The following is a 21,400-nucleotide window of genomic DNA, read 5'->3' on the forward strand; positions in this document are numbered from 1 at the left end:
TCTAGAAATAAGCCATTTGCCTAGTGAACAGAAGATCATCAGTTCCAAAGGGCAGGCTATGTTTTTTTCTCAATAAAGTTGAACATGTTACCGAAATAGACACTCCAAAATAGAAATGCACAAACTGGAGAAAACAACTATTACTATCTAACAGCACTGGGGCCTACTAATTAAACATTTTGTTTCTGAGGATCCAGGACACCCTCCCCCCCAGAAATGTAGCAGCTGCAGAGGCTAACTGAGTTGTCTATTTTATGGTCTTTTACATGGGCTAGCACTCTATCTAAACCGTGAGTTGAGAGCTGGCACTGGAAATATGGATTCTGACACATCTCCTCCATGGAATCGAGCTACCTTCTGACATGCAACTCACGGCCCTAAATGAAATGACCAACTTTTATGATGTCAAGTGGATTCCTTTGTATCAGGGGTTTTCAAACTATTTTTTCCTGGGATCCCCTTTAAACACATTTCAGGCTGTGCAACCCCCCCAGTTTGAGAACCTCTGCTTTGTACGGATGCTCCTGGCATTTCTTTAGGCTCCAACCCTATATGATGTTTTAGCTGCTTTGCATTGCTGTACCAAAGTAAAGTAGCCCTCAGCCAGTGGATCTGGCTCACAGGGTATGACTACATTGCAATTGAACACCCACAGTTAGCCCATGCCAGCTCCTGGGGCTGTTTAACTGTGATGCATATGTTCAGGTTCAGGCTGCAGCCTGAGCTCTGGGACTCTTCCACTTCAGTGTTGCACAGCCTGGGCTCCAGCCCAAGCCTGAACATCTACACTGCAATTCAAGAGCCCCTAACCCAAGCCCAAGCGAGCCTGAGTTAGCAGGCATGGACCAGCTGGTGGGTTTTTAACTGCAGAGGAGACATGCACAGCAGAAAACCTGAGGGTAAAGAGATCCTCAGGCATTATAGAGCCACCATAACAGTTCCTATGTCCTTAGGATACTGACAGCAGGCACTGGTTAAAGCGCCCTTCTACACTGTGCTTAGCTGCTGCTAAGCAACTTCAGGATCACTGAAATGCTAAGGACACCTTAGCACCCCCTCATTTCCCTCAATCTTCAGCTGTGTTGATTGTGTTCTCTGCCACAGACAAGGATCTAATCCTTACAGCTGAACATTGCAGAAAGGCATGTCAAGTTTGATACAGCTGTTTTGCTGACTGACCAACACATTAATCCTTAGTGGATAAGAGGTCCTGAATAAGAGCTTTTTAAGGTAAGTCAGGGAAAGATTGCAATTAACTGAATGTACTATTATGCCAGCTAATGGAAAAATAAAACCTGCTCTTACCAAATAAGAAAGACTCCCAAGATGGCAAAAGGTGCCATGTTGATTAGTCTTACCTAACTCTCCCGCAGCCATCTGCTTACAGACATGGAGGAAAAGCAAGGTGTCAACTCCTACTGATTTTACAATGAGGAGCCCCTTGTGTCTTTGAAATAAAAATAAACAAACACTCTCCCCCATTAAGTCTCCAGCCATCAAGTTTGTCCATGACTTAGACTGTACTTAAAAAAATAAAAATAAAAAAAGAGAAGAAGAAGGAACATTGCAAAAGAAAGGGATAAAAAGGGCTTTTGCAGCATTATTTTTTGAATAGAGGAATGTTTTTAACAAGTCAGTTATGTCCCTTTTTCTGACCAGTCATTAGCGCAACAGCATTGTTATGAAATATTCATTATCAGGATCATGAGCCATTGTTTCTCGGCTTGTGGTTACTGCAGGCAGTCAAGTTTATAGCAGAAATTGCTCAAGTTTAACATAAAAATCTCACTTTTTTCCTGTGCTGCTCCTGGATACATTCATATCAGCCCCTCACTCCTTACTGCAGGACCATGCACTAAGTATTTTAACCTCAACTAAAATTCCCACCACATTCTATTAAAGTAAGTCTTCAAGTTTATATGGATTCTTACCTTTACTCCATGGCCCACATCATCCAGCACTGTGTAGTCTATAGGTTTTCGAATGTACCTTACAGGACGCTCCATGTTCGCTGGCGCTATAATTTTATGAGTTCTTGATGTGTTCTTATTGGTTGTCAAAATACCTATCTCTCTGCGAGCCACTTTCTCTTTATGGATGTCCACAGTCTAAATTTAAAACAGAAAAGGATTCTTTTTAAAAAGAGATGCCTAAACATTTGAGTCAAGCTCAAGTAAATAATTGAATTATTGAATGAATAGCACTTGAAGCGAACCAGTTTATTACATCTCACTAAAATAAGGAAAAGTTGCAAAACGTCTTAGAGTAATAAACTAGATCATTGTTCTAAAAATAAAATAATTGCACTCTAGGATAACAATGCAATTCCAAGGAAGAACAGTAGTAACGAAATGATCTATTATAAAATATTTGACCTTCAAACACACCTTACAGATATTACTAGATCAACTCTCACCCTTATCATTTACATTAGTAATAAGTTATTCCCATTTTACAGATGAGAAACCAAGACAAAATGGTTACATGATTTGCCCAAAGCCACAGAGGACGATGTCAGATCATGTCATAAGACTGAACTCAGGAGTCCCTGGCTCACAGGCCAATAAATCAACTGTTACAGAAGGGTGAGCGGCAGTTTCCGGTATGAAAATCGCCAATATTTCTAAGTAACAATTTGGACAATTAAAAGTTAATTTCAACAATGCACAGGGTTTTGGCCATGTAATTCACAGCAACTTCACTGAAAGGATACAATTCTACTGAGCTTTGGAAATACACTCTTAGGCCATCAACTTAGTACACCAGAAAGACAGTTTCCTTGCCACTGCCATTTTAGCTACCTTCTGGGCCAGCTCCAAATTTTTCCTTAGCCAAGAAAATGGATCTAAAGCTTAACTCCACCTATTTTATGCCTTAAATAGGGCAATCAATCAATCTATACTCAAAATGGAGATTTTGTTTCATGGATTCAACCCCCGGAATTAAACTTCCAAGGGGAAAAAGGGTTACACCTGTACCATGCATGCTCCACGAATTTAGAGGGCAATGACCAGAGCAGTATAGACTAGGGGACTCTGACCCTAAGGTCAGCCCTGCAATTTGAAAGAGAAAATTAACTTTCATGGCATAAACAAGCTTTTCTGCATGTAAGTTGGGCATTATTTAGCTCCTAGCTGAGGGAGACAAAGGCCAAGAATATAGAGCAACAAGATGCCAGGAGAGCAAGAGTGAGTGAATACAACCTCCAGGAAACCAAGTTCAAGATCCAGGGCATGGAAAAAAGTGAAGGTACAAATTTTATCTCCATTTTCTTTTTTAAAAAAGGAATCTGGTATAAAAGGAGTTGAAAAGAACCTCAGCGCCTTATCCCAAGAGATGGATATCCCATGTTACCACCATCCACTCTTCCTCTGAGTTATTTTGATTAAAGTTCACAGAACTACCTTCATTTAGGGCATAGGTAAGTGGAGCAATGGCGTACCAAGGGGGGGGCGGCAAGGGAAGGGGCCATGCCCCCGAGTGCTGGCCTGGGTTGGGGGGCGCCGGGCCAGCCCTTCACAACATGCAGGAGAGAGTGGGCACAGGAGACAGCAGAGCCTCCTGCACCCTCCACCCTCTGTGCATCATGAAGGGCCGGCCCGGCACCCCACCCCCAGACTGGGGGAGGGGGGGGATGGTGGTGTGTGAGGAAGAGGCCTGCCCTCTCCAAGCTGGCACTGGGCTGTTGGGATGGAGCAGCGGGTAAGTGCTGGGCCAGCCCTTCACAATGGGCAGGGGGCGCAGAAGGCTCTGAGGGATGCCCCTCAGCATCTTCCCCTCCCCATGTTGTGAAGGGCCGGCCCAGGCCCCCTCCCCAAGCCTACATTTGCACCCCCTCAAGCCTCACATCCCCCCCAGTATAGACCTCCTCTTCCCTGGGCAGCTGGGGGGCGGCACCAGGACCCCTCCTGTCCTGCATGGAGGGGGGGCGCATGGGAAGGGGAGTGCAAATGTAGGCTTGGCCCCCAGGCGCTGGAGACCCACTGTACGCCACTGAACTGGAGCACAGAATCCTTTGAGGCAAAGAATATTCTTCATTTTCCTCGGAGAGGCTCACAGAAAAGGAGTAAAAGTTCAGAAAAAGAGCAAGACGACCCTTGTCAGTCAGTATTTGTTTGGATCAGTCTCTGGAAATGGCCATACGCCTCAAATCGCAACTAGTGTTGTCCTGCATACACTGTGTTTAGTAAAGTGGAAACAAACACAGATGAATTATAAAGTTAGTTTGTACTGAAAATGCAATTTTTCACTAGCTAATCCTGCTCAACATGTAAGCACTCAGGAGGTCAACTAAGAAAATAAGGGTACATCTACACTGTAAAACAAAACAAAAACTAAACAAACATTCCCACAGAGTCTCTGTTCAGTTCACTCAGGCTTGTGTTACAGGGCTAAAATTAGCAGTGTAGACAATTCTGCTTGGACTGGAGCTGGAGCTCTGAAACCTTCCCCCGTTGCAAGGTGTCAGAGCACAAGTAGGCTCTAAGACTTGTTTGAGGTTTTGTTTTGTTTTTTTTAATAATGTAGACTTACCTTAACTCTTAGCTGACTTTAACCCATACAGAGGTAAATTTCAAATGCTTGCAATGGAATAACTGATTTAGTCAACTGAATTCTAGTATGTGATTAAATCATCTTGATCTCCTTGGAATTAAAAACAGAAGGAATAAATAAAAAAAAAAAAAAAAAAAAAAAAAAAAAAAAAAAAACACCTTTCACAGCAGTTTCTATACACTGTATAAAAAACACAAACTAGGACGCAAGTGAAGTGGAGGAGCAACTAAAAGCAGCAAAGGCTAGCAGGCTTGTTTTCACAGCCTCAGGATGAATAATAAATGGTTTGTAACATTCTATTACATTCTTTCACTTTAGAAAACAAGGAAAATTGAATTATGAAGACATTGGTTGTGATTTTCAAAGTAATGCAGGAGATTTAGTCGCATATCTTCCAATTAAATTTCAATAGAAGATATGCGACTAAATCCCCTGCACTGCTATGAAACATCTTACTCAATGTTTTAAAATGTTCATGCTCTGACCTAAATCCCGAACAGTCGGTAAGTCAACCTTCTCAGGTAGGCATTTTTAAACATGCAGGCCGGTATCATTCCTTGCCTCTTAAAATCAGCAACAGCACCCACACACATGCTCTAGCAGCCAATTTACAAGATGAAAGGCACAGAACAGCAGCTCACTAAGGCTATGTCTTCATGAGAAATGCTACAGCAGCACAGCTGCAGCTCCGCTCTGTAGCGCTTCAGCAAAGATTCTCACTGCAATGATGGGAGGGGTACTTCTGCCGATGTAATTAACCCACCTCCCTGAGAGGCAGTAGCTAGGTCTGGGATGCTGGCAGAGCAGGTGCCAGCTCATGCCAAGGCCCCTAGGCCTCACTGAGCACTGACAAATGCATAGCTGCAAGTCAGTCTGGCTCTCCTGGGTGTTAAAATAACATCTATTTTAACAATGCTTAAGTTTATGAGAATGTGTTTAGACTTGAAGTACTTGTAGGATGCTGCATGTATTGATCTCACTTATAACATCTGTAACCCACGGTACAAAGTTTAAGTGTTTGCATCGTAAACCCTAATTGTGTAACTCACCAAACAGGAAAGAAGCATTAATTAATATAAAGTGCCGGTCCTGTACACAAGGCGGCCTACTGAAACCAAACGAGATACTGGAAAACATCAGAAGGACAAAGACTGTTGACTGCCCCCACTTCACACACACCCATGAAGAGGAGAGAAGCACCAACACTTGTCCCATCTGTTTGAACTCCAAGGGAAGGTAATAAAAACGTCAGACCAGAAGGAACTATACCACTCTGCTGTAAGCATAAGTAAGGGATCCCCAGCTGCTTGCTTGGGTTAGCTCTAGAGGACGTAGAAAGCTTGCATATCACAGCAGCTTTTATTACCTTTTGGAACTTAAGGCTAATTCATTTGTGTGCATATGTTTACCTGCTTCAACCTTGTAACTAACTCATTTCTTCTTCTTGGTTAATAAATCTTAAGCGAATTATAGGACCGGCTACAAACAATGGTGTGAGGTCTAAGGTGCAACTGAAATGGGGTAAGTGACTGGCCCTTTGGGACTGGAAGTAACCTGAATATTGTTGTGATTTTGTTGTGATTGTAAGGAACCATCTATGACAAAGGCACGCTTGCCTAGGTGGCAAAACAGACTGGAGTACCCAAGAGGACAGTCTGTGACTCCATGTTAAGGCTATTGTAGTGCTTGAGGATACTTGGTTGGTGAAACCCGAGTACAGAACAAAAAGCCAGGGTGGAGTTTGTGCCCAGTTTCTTAACAGTCTACCCTGAGGTTGGCGCTCACAGTTGTAAGCCATTCTAGACAGCTTCACAAGGTCGATGGAAGAATAGCACTGTCTACACTGGATGTTAAGTCAACCTAACTACAATGCTCAGGGGTGTGGATTTTTCACACCACTTGACTGATGTATGTGGATTGACCTAACTTTTTAGTATAGGCCTGGCCTAAGATACAAAACATGTTTCTTTAACTCCAGCTACTGTTTTGTTCCCTTCCTTTAAGAGAGCCCCCAACACTACACAATTTAAGATCTGACTGTACTTGGAATTTCTGGTCTTCTTGTTAGTTCGTAGCTAAACATTTTAAAACAAGATTATATAATAGAAATGCAATCTAAAAAAGTTTTTCTTTAATACAACGGTTCTTCAGAGCTTTCCTTCTTATTTCTTTTACGAAGTACACTATCACCCCCTGGATCACCTCTCCCAATCCTACCCAGTACGTTTCTCTGTATTTCTCATTCTATGGACTATTAGGATAGCTTCCATGGAGCACAGCTTTAGAACAGTTATTCTAATACATGATGTAATTCTCTTATTAGCAAGTTTGAAATGAGGATTGGATATTCAAGTCTCCTAAAAGCTTGCTAAAACCAAATGAAATAGCTATATAGGAGATAGAGGAGGATCATACCATTTTAATTCAGATAGTATAGTGCTCTGAATTAGATTTGATATAATTTCAAACATTGCTATTTTTGCTGAATTTCATGCTTCTTCATTCAGATGGATGCAATCTGCCTCCAGTAATGACCCAGTTGTTGTCAAATAACTATTTAGATAGAAGAGTGGATTATTAAGACAAAACCTGTACATTAAGTCAGGCATCTTTCTACTAAGAAAAACAATCTTTAAATGGAGATCCAGAAAATTGATAAATAAGTTGCATCATTCCCACTAGATGGGCTAGACATTTTCTGCTCCCTCACCATATCCAAAATATTCCATGAATTATCAGGGTAGCAGAACTACAGGAATAGTTGGGCTTTAGCGTCTGACCATTAGCTTAAAACATACTTAGAGCTTAAAAGTAAAGATGCCTGCATTTAAGGCTCCAACACCTACCTAACTGTGCCCCAATGTTTCCATGTCCACCCTCTAAGCTGTGAGCAAGAAACATACACCAATTGCCACAAGAAAATTAAATCTTCTCTCTACATTAGATGGAAAGGTACCTAAAGTAAAGCAAGTAAAATTGCCCCTAGCAAATAAGCTCATGCACTCGGGTGCTGCAAAATATAAACTGACCTCAATATTGGGTCGATGAGAAGAAAGTGCAACTACAAAGAACACCAGATTTGTACTAAGTAACTGTCTTTTAGGTGTCTATGTGCTAAATGAACTGGAACTCCTGAAACACTGTGCAGAGTAACTAACTCACAGGCTTCCTACCATCAACATTAATGCAGAATTAGAGAATAAAGGAGTGCACTCAACCTGGGGGAAAAGAGGGGAGGAAAGAGCTCCTCACATTGCTCAGCTGCAACCTTTCCAGCAGAATGAGTAGAGTTGACAGGCTCTAAAAAGGGTGTCCTGGCCAGTCCTCAACTGTAAGAGTGGTGACTGCAACGTGAATCCTAGGAGGACATGAAGGAGGGAAAGAAAAAGTGAATGAGGAGGGGCTGAAGGAGAAAGAGTAAAATCAGGGAGCCCTCATGACTCTAGCAGGAAGAAGGGTTACCAATTACTGTCTGTGCACCGTCCATTCCTGGGGAAAGGGAAGGAAAAGAAATCAAGTTATATAAACTTGTGAAAGCACATTTATGAAACTTTAGTGTTTGATCAGCACATCCTCTAACAGTGTTCTCTTTAGAGAGAGAAGGAATTGCCATAAAAAAAGACTAAACAAGTACAGTAAATTGAAAAACACTAAAATAGTGTTGCTGCTGTTTGTGTAATTTTCCTTTGACAGCTTCTTGAGTCACTTCACACAGCAATTTCTAGACCTTTAGCATGATGTTCACAAACTTGCTTTTTTTTTTTTTTTTTTTTTAAAAAGACAAATGGCTTTGCAGCTCTAGGAGCTACATAGAAGTAACATTACATTTTGGCCCTACATTCATACAGACATGGAAATTCAAGGCTGAAATTCCATGTTGATACTTCAGCTATTCCTCAAAACATGACTATTTCAGAAAAGAAGAGTGGATGAAGGAGAGAAAACTTGGTTGGGGGGGGGGGGGGGAGGTGGAAAGAATGGGGGGAACGCTAGTTTTGTAAACTGGTAAAGTAGTAATATTCTAAGTTGAAACTTCACAGCATGCTGCATAAGCTATGGAACAGGTGACAAGCAACATGGTATTGCTACAGTAGGATAGCATACAGGAATTAGGCACAGGGACCCTTACCAAGAGAACACCACAACTGCTATTATAAAGCTCCATCCACTCTTAAGGCTAGAATGCTTTAAAATATTGTTATTGGTCTGGAGGAATGAGCACAGAACTGGGAGTCAAGAAGTTCCAGTTCTAACCCTGGCTAGGCCACTGACTCATTGATTAGCCTTATGAAAAGTCATATCACATAGGAGTCTTCCGATTGGAAGAGGGAGATAACACTACTTCCTCATCTATTTTAAAGGGGTGTTGTGAGGATTAGTCAGTGTATCATATTCTAAATCAAGTTGCTTGGAACAGTTTGACAATACCAGATCAGACCACTGGTCCACCAAATCTGTATCCTGTTTCCACAGTCTCCTGTACCTGATGCTATAGCGAAGTGGGGCAGGGGAATGAATCTGAGATCGAATTCAGTTAGTTGTGCAATGCAGCACCTGGAAGAATGAGTGATATTCCTTCCTGAGCCACTAGAATGATCAGCTTGAGCCTAGAAGTAAAGGGCTTGGACTGCCCTCATGGTCACCGTCGATTGAATATTAATGCTCAAACATTATCCAGATTTTTCTTATAAAACAGCCAGTTTTTGTTTCAATTGCTCATGGGAGTGAAATCCATGAATAACTATATTCTGCATTATAAATTATTAGTGGTTCTATGCTCACTGCCCATCCATTTCAGTGGGTTCCCTTAGTCTAATATCAAGGGGGGGGGGGGGATAATCAAGTAGAGGCACACACTGACCAGCTTTCACTATGCCCTTCACTCTTAAATGCATTAAATCAAATCCCCTCACAATCCCTATTTCCAAACTAAATAATCCTAGCTGTTTGCAATCTCTTCTGCATAAGTCCCACCATAACACCAACCATTTTCACTCCACTTCTCTGGGCCTTTAGTTCTCATTGTCTCATTACAGCAGCTGTTTAGAATAAACTCATCATTATATTTTAAAAAGAATCCAGATTAAGGAGACTAAAACAGATCAACATATACAGATTGTATCTGGCTATTCTTTTTCCTGCAAGGTCACATTTAATGAGGTTTTTTGAATTTTTTTATTTAAATAGTAAGTGTAGGTTATATCGGAATTAAAAAATTGTACTGAGAAGATCCTGTGCAATATAAATCTAATGGGTTAAATTAATAAGAACCAATTTGATCAACAAAAATAAGATTTGCTGCCTTTTTCATCACACTATTAAGTAATATGCAGCTCAGCAGGCCAGCCAATATGTCTTCAGATAAAACATTACTACTTTATACAGTCTTTTTGTAACAGAATTGTACAAAACTGTTAGCATATTTGACAGGGTAGGGGAGTGGGGAGAATATAATTTTATTGCAAAAGGGAAAACATTCTGCCGGACAGATGAATTACATTTGTAGCAGGTTTCACTTGGAGGCTAACGCTACATTTGCCCTTCTCCAGTCCCCTTGGACCTCATCTGTCCTCCATGTGCAGGCCATGGCTCACACTCTTTCCACCCCAAAGTCCTAGGATGGGCTTGCCTGATGGTCAGTAGTTCCAGCAATCAAATGGCAGTCCATGGTTCCCAGACAGACCAGGGATGGGGGGAGGTGGGAGAAAGGGAGAGACGTAGGAGGACCCGGGTCCTCCCTCTCCACTGTGTCTAGCCTAGGGCCCAAAGGAGAGAAGTGGAGTGCCTCAGTCACTTCTTCACGGTGCACTTGATCAGTTCTTACAGGCCTGCTTCCTACCTCCCCTCTCTCTTTGGCTTGGGACAAGATCGCGGCCCCTATTCCCCCTCCCTCCTCAGCCCTAGCAGCTCAGCTGGTTAAATAAATATTCCCCAGCTTTTGTCCCCATGTTCAGTTATCTTCCCGCAGCAGAGAGTGGGGAAGGGAACAAAGTCAGGCCTTGCCCTCCTGGCTGGGGTCTTACACACAGTCCACATCTTTCCCACATCTGTCTCCAGAAGCTGCAAACTGGCTTCCTCTCTTTGGACAGTCTCTCCTTCACTTTCCCCACCCCCACTTGGACTGTCAGTCCCCTTTTGAGCAGATCCTCCATTTGGAGGATGCTCTGAAGCTGCTATGAGACAGGCTCTCTTGGCCCAATATTGCTCCTACACTCCCTTCATTTCTGTGTGGGCTCTGTAAACCCCATCACATGGCACATCAGATATGAGAGAGCATGATCATGCACACAACTTCCATCCATCAGATACTGTTGGAGTGAAGGGAAAAGATGGCTAAATATAAAACGGGCACTGCCTCAGTTATGGAGCCTAGTGGAAGTTCTAATGTCTGACTAAGCTACCACTGCTCATTTCCCATATGAACCAAGTGCCTTTCAAGTATTTAAGAAAGGCAACAATACAAGAGTATCAGTCATGCTCTTCTTCTTCCTTCCCAGCCTGCAGAAAAAACAGCTGGTCTAGTTTACAGAGATTTTTCCCCTCCATGTGAGCATACAGAATGTATTCAGGGAAAGCGATAGAAATTTGAGTTTTGCATTTTGTTCTGAATATGGTGAAGTTAGAGATAAAAATGAACACTGACATGAGCAAGCTCCCTAATCTAGGTTGAAAATGTGGGTGTCCCGTACTTATATATCTTCTCACACTGGTTGATTTAAAAGTGTTCCTAATGCAACATAGGTTTCATGGGAGGCCATAGTCACAATGGGAAAGACAGGGTTCTCAGCCAATGCATGGTGAGCTTTGATTATTAGGAAAGAGGTCTTGAACTGGACTTTGTATTTAACAATGAGCCAGTGCAGAGAGCAGAACACAGGCTAATATGTTCACAGCGACCTGTGTTGATAAGTAGATAAGCTGCTATCTTTTGCCCCAGTCAAACTTTTTGGCAGTGGAAGGTTTCACTGGCAGTGCGATAGTCAAACCAAGGGGATCACAAACACGTGGATGACCCTGGCCAAGTCTATGTACAATAAGATGAGGCACTATTCTTCTGGCCAGTCACAGATGGAAGTTGGGTGGTTTTTGCCCCGGTGGTTATCTAGGCATCCAGAAGCATCGAGGAATCCAGGAAGACCCCCGAGGTGCAGACCTCTTTAACCTAAGGTCTGGTGCTCTGGACAGCCAATAGCATTAGAGAGAAGGGAAGTTCTTTCACTTCCTAGCAGCATCTACTCACCCCGCTATGCAAGGAGGTGTAAGTTAAAAAGATGTTAACAGGTTAAGATGTTTGACATAGAAGTAAAACAAGCGACTTAAATGATTTACAATTGTTCTCAGTAACATAGCAATAACAGGCATGACAAGGCTCAAATGCAGAGACTAGATGAGACTTCAACAGCTTTATGAAAAGTACTTAAAAGTTCTCCCCCTCCCTATTCACCCCGAAAGAATGACCATGAAACAGCAATTTGAACAGGGTTTGAAAAGTTTACCAACCAGAGAATCACATCAAGTATCCAGAGGCTGATAACCCACTCTCCCTCTCCCAATATTTTGTACAAGAGAGATTAAGGGTGAACATCCTGGTGAGACCATACGCCTCCAATCCCTAGCTAGTGGAATACCCTACTACCCTCCAGTAGTCTGCAACGCCAAGAGGAAGTCTATTACTCTTCTCCTCTCAATAGTCGGCTACTGCTGCTAGGAAGAATCCAGTTCTCTATCCTTCTCCCCGGCCTCCATGTTTTGGTATTCTCCTTTCCAGTGACTCCTTTCAGTTCCCCACTGCTTCCCATAGCATTCTCCATAGTGAAAGGAGTCTAATTCTTGGACTTCTCTGCTGCACACAGGGCTCCATGCAGCAGCAGTGAAAGCTTCTTGCTAGCTCCACTCTGCTTTTGTTTGGTAAATATAAAAGCAACAGCTGAAGCACTGAAGGTGCCCATCTGCAGACTTAGGAAGAAAACACTGCAACAGTGTTTTCTTCCTAAGCCTGCAGATGGGCACCTTCACAACAGTAAAGGGAAACAATTGTTAAAATAGATCCTAAACATTGTGCAGAAAATCATTACTTTTCCCCCTCAAATCCAAGGAAGTGCCCTACTTAGAAGCACATAGTTGAATAAATTACATTTTCAAAACCCTCTGTTGTACATGTATTGCTTGAGACCAGAGCTGGGGGGTATTTTGCCTTTACTAAAAAGGCAGCATACCTTCTCAGAACTTTTGTGCTCAAGTTGTCCTGAAGTGCTTTACAAAAAGCAATGAGTTCCAGATTTGCACAATGGCAGTTGCATTTGCTTCAGCAATCGCTGGCTCTACAACCAGCAGCTCTCATGCTTCCCTATTCACTGCATTTGAGATTCTGAAAGCCAACCTGGGGATTTGGCCACACAGTTACCACTGAAGCTATCAGGAATAAGAAAATGTGCTTATGTGAAAAATTCCTTTCTTGGAGCAATAAGAGCCATAGAACCATTACAACTGGTGCTTCAGCATGCTTGCAGGTTGGGGGCAAAACCAAACTTCCCAGTAACTGGCAGCAAGCAGGAAAACAACTACCCTTTGAAATTATTTGCAACTGAGAAATTCTATGGCCAAGATAACTCAATTCTACTTTTCTAAATTAGGAACCTTTCTGTTAAAGACACTTTGAAGAAAATGCTCAAGTTCTCCTACTGCAGAGCCTGGGGAATTCCTCCTAATGAAACAAAACCAAATCTTTGGAGATCAGTTTCTATTTCTATTCTGAATGATCCACTTGTGTCTACAGTGGACTGGCTGCAGACCATATTCCTTGACAAAAGTAAGTTTTCAGATAAGCACAAACAAGTTTTCTGATTGTACATTGTGCTATGATTCAGAGATCTGTTACAATGGGATTTTCACTGCAGTATGCCTCTAGAGTGGAAAGCAGGATCATCCTTTAAATATGAACACCCAAAATGAGGTATGGATGTTCTCCATTCTCCCCTGGGCACTAAGGAATGGAGAAGACCCCTGCCAAGAAAATGGCACTGTCTGAAGATCTGACCACCAATATGGAGAATTTGGTGAATTTTTGTATGGTTGGCTGTTTGGCTGCCTCAAGACAGGAGACAGGACTTCCCTGCCCTAAGATTGTCAGTGTTCCTAAGGACTGGGTAGTTTGCTGAGTAACTGAACAAGAATATTTCTTCAATTTATTTTGGGCAATGAATCCTATCACTATTTGTCTGAATTAAATGTACAATAGTGGGGCTCACAGAAAGCTCACAACTTTAAAAACCAAATCCCCCTGAGTGGGGATTGTAGCCATCAGGAGGTCTACTTTAGCAGATAGACAGAATTGTCACATCTCCCACAATGTGCATAGTGCTGTAAGAAGCAGAATGAGGTTCCAATGTTGAGCTCTTTGGCCTTATGTAGCTACAATACGGTTGTTTCCTTAAAGAAAAAATTTAATATTGGGATTTGCACAAAACTTTGTTGAATATACGGATAACGTTATACAGCAGAGACTTGATCTTTCTGGGTTAAACACTCCCAAATGAGGCTCTCCTGGAGGAATGCAGGGGGGCTAGGTTTGACTTGTTTAATATGGTAGGTTCACTACGGACTTTGCACCAGCCACTACAATATGTTCTATTAACTGACCTTTTAGAGTCCATGAGAGTGAAAATTACTTCCTCTAAGGCTATGTCTACACTAGAAACTATACAGTAGCACAGATGCACTGCCACAGCTGCGTTGTTGCAGCATTGCGTGGTACACACTTACTAGTGATAGAAGGACCCCTTCCATCACTGTAGTAAATCCACCTTTCTGAGAGGCAGAAGAATTCTATCAACCTAGATGTGTCTACAACAGGGCTTAGATCGGCTTAACTACCCTGCACAGGATATAAGCGATGTGGCTAAGCTGATCTAACGCTATAGTCTGGACCAGCCCCAAGTATCCATTTTGAACTGGGCAGTCCTGGAGGGATGGTGGGGGTTTTGGGGCTTTTATTTCATTTATTTATTTTTTGGCACAGTAACAGCACAGATGCCACACTGAAAGGTCCAACGTTAGGTTAATCAGGCCCAAGAACCATAGTCTGTTAAACCAGAAAGGCATAAATAGTATCACTGTTGCTCTCTCCTCCTATTTTCAGTAAGATTCTGGGTCAGAAATTTGAAATAAAGTTTGGACTTTCCTTTGGAAAAGCCTTGCAAGGGAAGATATCTGTCTGACTGGCCTGCCACTGCAGAGGGAGATAGAACTGGAAGAAACTTCAGAGGGGTTTGGGCACTGCTTTACTGACAAACAGTGAATGACAGGTCTGGTTCTGCCCCCAAGTTACAAACAGACCAAAGTACCCATTCCAACAATTCTGGCAACTGACATGAGCCACACCACTCTGCATAACTCCCTTACTTGGCTATGAAAAAAATCTCAATTTAGAGACAGTGAAAGACATTTTTACTGAAAAAGGAACCTTCTCTTGGGTAGCAGGATTATCCTATAACCTTTTATCCTCAAAAAAGAGTCATGTTCAAAGGGCCTGACTTCCATTTAGACAGTCACTAGAGCCCACTCTGGTAAAGGGACGGTGTACACCTCTAAGAAGGTGCAGGCTACAATCACTGAATCCACAAGAGAGGACAAGTGCTAGCAACAAGCAGGGTAACTTTAGAAAAAACAAAAATGCTCCTCTCCCTTTTGACATTATAAACTATTTTAAAATATAGGAAGATGCATTGCTGTTTACTTTTGTAAACTGTACTCAAAAGAATTTAGTGATCATAAATGTTTGCATTATACAGGTCAGACTATAGATGCACAGGGCAATTAAAACAAAGTTAGACAGTTTTTCAGAGGCTTAATTTCTAGTAGCTTTAAACAAAAACTTACAGCTAAAATCCATCTCTCGTACAACCCTCCCACAAACAAGAAATCTCTCAAGAGAGTCTCTACTTAGTTTCATTTCCTGACGTACTGGTAAATAGTAAGTACAGACCCCTTAAGGTAAAAGGCTAGAGCAACGAGATACACGTCTCACTTAATTTGTAATAGGTCACATTCCCCCACCTTTAGATCGGGCTTATGGTCAAGAGGCTTTTACAGATTAACATGATGAACTAAGGTAATCAATATGCAACAGCTTGTGCAATGTCAGCATAATACATACAACTCTCACCAATGAAGAGAGGAATGTTCAGCATTCCCAAAATAGAACAGTCTTATTAGGGCTTTGATTAGCAGGTCCTATTTGTCTTTTTAAATTAGCCACATTTAATAGATCTTAAAATATTGACAAAGCATTTTGCTAAATTCATCCAATTTTGTGCAATCATCCTCACCCTTTTTTAAAAAAAAGTCTTAAAATAATTAATGACTTAATGGATCATCTTTGAATTTCACGAGTCTGAGAAGGCTAATGGTTACATTTTAGTCTCTACTTTACAGGTGGTCACTCACGCGGCGTTAAAATCTTTCATTGTGTATATGCATAGATTCACAGCAGCATATTTTTCAATCTTTGCAGTGATGCCCACCTGCATAATGAAGATTAAATTGGAGCCTTATGAACACAGCAGAGGCTAACTACAATGCTGAAGCTCTGAAACAAGATGTATTCTCTTTATTCGCAATTATATTCCTTGGTTATCAGAAAAGTGGAGGGAAATTCACTCTGCCATTTCATTTGCTCCCCCTCAAATAGATTTCCCCCCCCCTTTTTGTAAGCCTCAAACATAGAATATAAAACAAAATTAAATATATGAATAATAGTCTGCAGCATGACTGTGGTATGTTTCACTTGAGATATTCTTGTATTAGTATTAAGTTACTCACTTTCTGGCAAATTTTTCCCAAAGCAGCCTTAATTACTGGAAATTTGTTTTCCATGGCAATCAGAGAATCTGCTTTTAAGAATTAGAGGAATAATACTGGCAAACCTTTAAATTAAAGAAAATGCTGGGTTTAGATCTGTTGAAAGTTTCATTAAAAGTTTCATTAAAATCAAAAGACTAAAAACAAAAAAGTTATACAGATGTTCTTAAAGCCTTATTTGCCACAGATTTTAAAAGATCTACTGGTAAACCTATTAAAATTATGAAACTAGAGACATCAGCATAGGGGGAAAAACAGATTTTACTGCCAACAGAAGATAAAAAGGGCCAAATTTTCAAATACAATCTGAGAAACTGTGCACACACCCATATGCAGGTGTAAATGCAGGGCTTGGGCAGAAAATCTAGCCCCCACTATCTGTTAAACTAGCTCAGGTCAACAGCAGGTTCTTGTTCCATGCAGTCTCAGCTCAGACTTTGCTTCCTCCTCAGTAGGTATGGGCATAGCAATCCCAAAACACAGACACCCATCTGAAGACAGCCTTAAAGTTCACCCTCCTCTAAACAAACTGCTCCTTTCAGTAGCATACAATGGTGTCATGTGGGGGACATGGGCGGGGGAGTATTATGTTCTGCACAGGACCATTTCTGTTCCATATTTCCCCATTTTCAATTTTCAAAATTCCTAGAAGAAAAGCCTGCTAAATTTAGACTTTTCTGGACAAATGGAACAGGAGAAAAAAGGGAACACGTGCAAAGGGAGGCTGATGCAGAGACAGAATGGGGTCGAACTGTAGGATCAGACACTGAGGAAGGAGGCTGGCCCAGCTGTTTAATAACAGAACTTCAGATCATACATGATCCATCACTTCCTGTGCCAGTTGGGAATGAGTGCACTGTGGAGATTGCACAGGGAGGGGAATAATCCCCTTGAGTTGTTCCCTAGTTACCATCTCAGGGCCATTTGTGAAAGGTGCTAAGGACTCTTGGCTCTCATTGACATCAATGGAAGCTGAAATCACTCAGCTCCTCACAAGCAGCTTTTAGTGCATTGCAGGACTGGGCCTTAACAAAATCAATGGCACCAGAAAGTTCCAGGAGGAGTCACATCAACCCCTTCTCTACTGGCAGGTAGATAACTGCAACAGGGACGTGAGAGATTTTTTTTTTTTTTTTTTTGGGGGGGGGGGGAGCGAGGGAGAGGGAGAAGAGGCAGGGAGGAGGCAGCAAGGAAAGAAAGAGAAGGGGAAGGATAAAAATAAAGTGGGTTGTAATCAGAAGACAGCTTCTTAATGTAGTGTTTTTTCCATTAAAAATTGGACGTCAGTCGCACCTTATTGTGCAACTAGGGTTGCCTCTGCTTGATGACTTTCATTTAAAATAATTTTCCTCCCCCCCCCAATCTCCTGTAAAGGCAGAGTGTGATGCAAACCCATTGGCAACGGGTCTCTTCAAACTCCTCTCATCTAAGACTTGAGGAACTTGTCACAAACATTTTGTAGAACATTTATCCATGAAGAACAATGTGTAAAAGTATCTACAGAAAACTCATAACTTGTCAAAATTCATAACCATTGAGAGATGTGTGTATAGATAATATTTAAGGAATAATGTATTTATTTGAAAGTATACTTTATGGACTTAGCATAAATGTAAAGATTAGTCACCAGGATGTCTCAGTAACAGCCCATTCGAGCAAGAGGAAGTTGTCACCCTGTCCTGTCTGGCCAGCGATGCAATGCAAAGTTCAATTGTTTAGCCTTGCACAATATAAGACTTTAAATGGGAAACCATCAGACACAACATACATTCAAAGCCACTTAATGTAAAAAAGAAGCGGTCACAAAAGGACAGAGCTCTGCTCTAGCTGTGAATAGAAACAAAATAAACTTATCAGTGTAACAGTGGGGGGTTGGGGGGAGGAACACTCTGCAGCCACTCACTGAGGAAACCACTTAAGCAGTGGAGGGAGAAAGAAATCATGGATCTTGGTTTGTATGAAACCAGCCAGCTCTGCAAGAGTGAACTTGGGCAGGGGAGGGGAGGAAAGAAGAGAATCTACTTTATTATATAAGAAAGATAATTGTTAATAAGAGGGTAAAGCCAGGTTCTAGTTTTATGATTTTGTTTTTACTCTAACAACTAGAAATAAGAGGTGGAAACAAGTGAAGTCTTTATTCTTTCTTAAATAAACCTACTTTTATTTTATTGTAAGCGCTCACAAGTGCTGTGTGGTTTACAGGAACAATGATTTATGGTCAGTTGGGGTACACTGCACCTTTAGGTGCAGAGGATCTGGAAATTCTATGAGTAGCCAATGTCAGGGGCTGGATATCACAGGGAAACAATTCAAGGGGGCTCAAGGCAAATACTATTAACCTGCAAGGTGAAGTTAGGGCTGGCATAGCCCAGAGGAGAGTGCTTGGGTGTCTGAAAGGCTGGTAGTGCCAGGAGCTGACATCCAGCTACCCTTAGAAAGACTCCCTCTCACTGGAGGCAGGAGGTGGTAAGATGACACTCAGTCCTGGGTACCCTGAGAAGAGATTTTAGTAAGTCTAGGGAGATCTGCAGTGCAGAAAAAAATAGCTAAGGCAGCTAAAATACCAAGGACTTAAAACCAGAATCCTCTCTCCACTTCTACCCACTATGTTCCCACATTGGTGAAATGCCAGAAGAGCTTTGCTAAGCTTCATTTTGTAGGGACTTGAAACGGAACTTGAAACATCCGGAATATGAAGGCCAGACAGTGCTGTAGACACAGCTGGTTTTCTTGAAAGCAAAAGGAATAATGTCTGTGAAGATGTCAATCTGTAGAGAGGAAGAGGTGGGATGGTTTGTGCAAAAGAAAGGCAAACAGTAGATCTGAGCTCTATTCCTGACAGTCAGGCTTCCTGTGTGATTTTGGGTAAATCGCTTAGCAACTTTGGCTTATTTTTTCACTGACTAAGTTATCCAGTGGTGGAAGCCATAACAGAATTTTCAGGCGGACTTAAGCATTTTAAATACTGTATCACAAACCTGCTCTGAGCAGGTTTAGATAACACACTGGAAATGATACTTAATACCTATAATAGGGTAGTTTCCATCATTGTTACCACTGGTAGAAATGCAGCAGAGGTGAATTATGGGTCAGAGTTTTCCTATCTTAGGTAAGGCCTATTGCTTATTTTCACCATCCATAAAAGCAAATATAAAACTTAAACACCTCCTTAAAAGAAGTACAAGGCAAGCACTTAGCAATCCTCTGATGGAAGGCAGACAGAGGTGCAAAAAGTGTTAGTTTTTGCAAGCAACTAACTTCTTTGGTATAAAAGGTTTTCATGTTCTTCAGTTCAGGGTGAGTGTAATAAACTAAAAAAAATCTAAACAACGTAAACTCCATGTGCATACAGGAAAGGGGAAGTAGAGGACACTCAAACTATCTCTGTATCTACTTCCTAACACCTACAGCTTTTCACCAACAGAAGGAGGTGGGAGAGTCACTCATACAGCCTAACCTCTCACTAGGGTACTGCAAATCCCAGAGCACCTTATAACTTTCTTCAATCATTACTGAAAATTCAGCCATGGATTGAACACAGCCCTGTATTACAGTACACTGCAACACTACGCAACTGTTTAAGACAGGAAGTGTTGATCACCACCATATCAGATTGAAAAACCACAAAGGAAAATGTAATCAAGCACAATAATTTACAACTAGCAGATATGGCGTTTTGCTGTATAAAGGAATCCATCCACTTCAATTTTTATGCTGCATAGAGGCCACCCATGTTAGCTACTTTATTCTTTATTTTACCCCTACCCCTCACTGAAAACAAGATTCTGAAAGAATGTTTGTTAGGAGGGGAAATATATTTCAGACAGTGAAACTGGGCGGATATTCTGATTAACAGTTTGGTTTAAATGAAGTTCTTTGGGGAATCTAACTGGTACTGTTAATGTAGTTTTGATTTCTGGTTTGTTACTCCATATAAAAATATTAAAGATAACTAATCCAATATCATGTTTTAAATTTAAGCACTAAAAGTCAGAAAATTCAGTTACCATTGCTGTGGGAACTATAACTTTGAAAGTCATGACTGATATCTTCAATGCACTGAAGAAAGAATACATTAAGTTCCTTGTGTTTAAAGAAAAAATGCAGTAAAACAAGGAAAATAAGTTGCCAATGCATTTGAATGTGCATAGTCAAAACCCTGATTGCATATTCAGATGTTTCAGTGGTCTAAAATTAGACTGTACAATCATTTCAAATTTCACCTTCTCTGGGTATACATTAAAAAAGTGATCAAGATTCAAATGGAAATTATAGGGAGCAGGGTGGATGGAGCAGAAAGTTACCAAGGGTCCACCAGGGATGCTATCTGCAAGTTGGATGAGGACATGCAGAGATATTTTGATAGCCACATTCTCTGAAGACTTTAAAAATAAAAAATTAAAAAAAAAAGGCAAGGGACATGAAGTATCACATTAGGTTATGAAAAAATAACTCTGCTCAGAAATGAACATTTGTCTGGAAGTACAAGGTGATTTCTCATATTTTATGCACTCAAAAACATCCAAGAGGATTTTTTCCCCAGCTTTTTTTTTTTTTTTTTTAAATCATGCCTGGTCTGAGATCAAAAAATAAGAAATTTCAGCCTTTATAAAAGAGGCTTTAGCATGACAGTCTAAAGTGGCAGTATAGTATCAATAGCACAATGGTACAATTAAATAAAACATGAGAATCTAATTTTTTTCATTGTTTCCAATTCACTTAGGAGAAATGTAAGGGTAGACAAGGCAAAATTAAAGGCTTCTAAAATGGTTTGGACTCATTAAAGAAACATTAATCTCACAAAGGAAGCAGATCAAAAATCTGTGTCCTATAAAAATATTTTGTATGCCAAAAAAAGTAACTGCACAGAAAATGAACATGTGCACAGAGCACTGCAGGTGGTTGAAAAGGAAACAGCTCAAAAAAATCTAAGAAATATATTCAGTACAAATGTCACTGAACTTTTTCTGAAAGAGTTTGAGACAAA

General features: G+C 41.1%; 1 protein-coding gene across 5 annotated transcripts in view; it reads right to left on the reverse strand.

Annotated features, from left to right (window-relative positions):
- ABI1 (abl interactor 1) overlaps positions 1-21,400 on the reverse strand; it is a 111,914-nt gene that overhangs the window by 38,363 nt on the left and 52,151 nt on the right. For all 5 annotated transcript variants that reach the window (XM_067562394.1, XM_067562392.1, XM_067562395.1 and 2 more), the window contains exon 3: positions 1,932-2,108. In XM_067562394.1, coding sequence (XP_067418495.1) covers positions 1,932-2,108 — 177 coding nt within the window. The remainder of the gene's footprint in view (positions 1-1,931; positions 2,109-21,400) is intronic.

The sequence above is a fragment of the Emydura macquarii genome, unplaced genomic scaffold (genome assembly GCF_026122565.2).
Source record: "Emydura macquarii macquarii isolate MOO-44397 ecotype Brisbane River unplaced genomic scaffold, CSIRO-AGI_Emac_v2 contig_2422, whole genome shotgun sequence".
NCBI lineage: Eukaryota > Metazoa > Chordata > Testudines > Chelidae > Emydura > Emydura macquarii.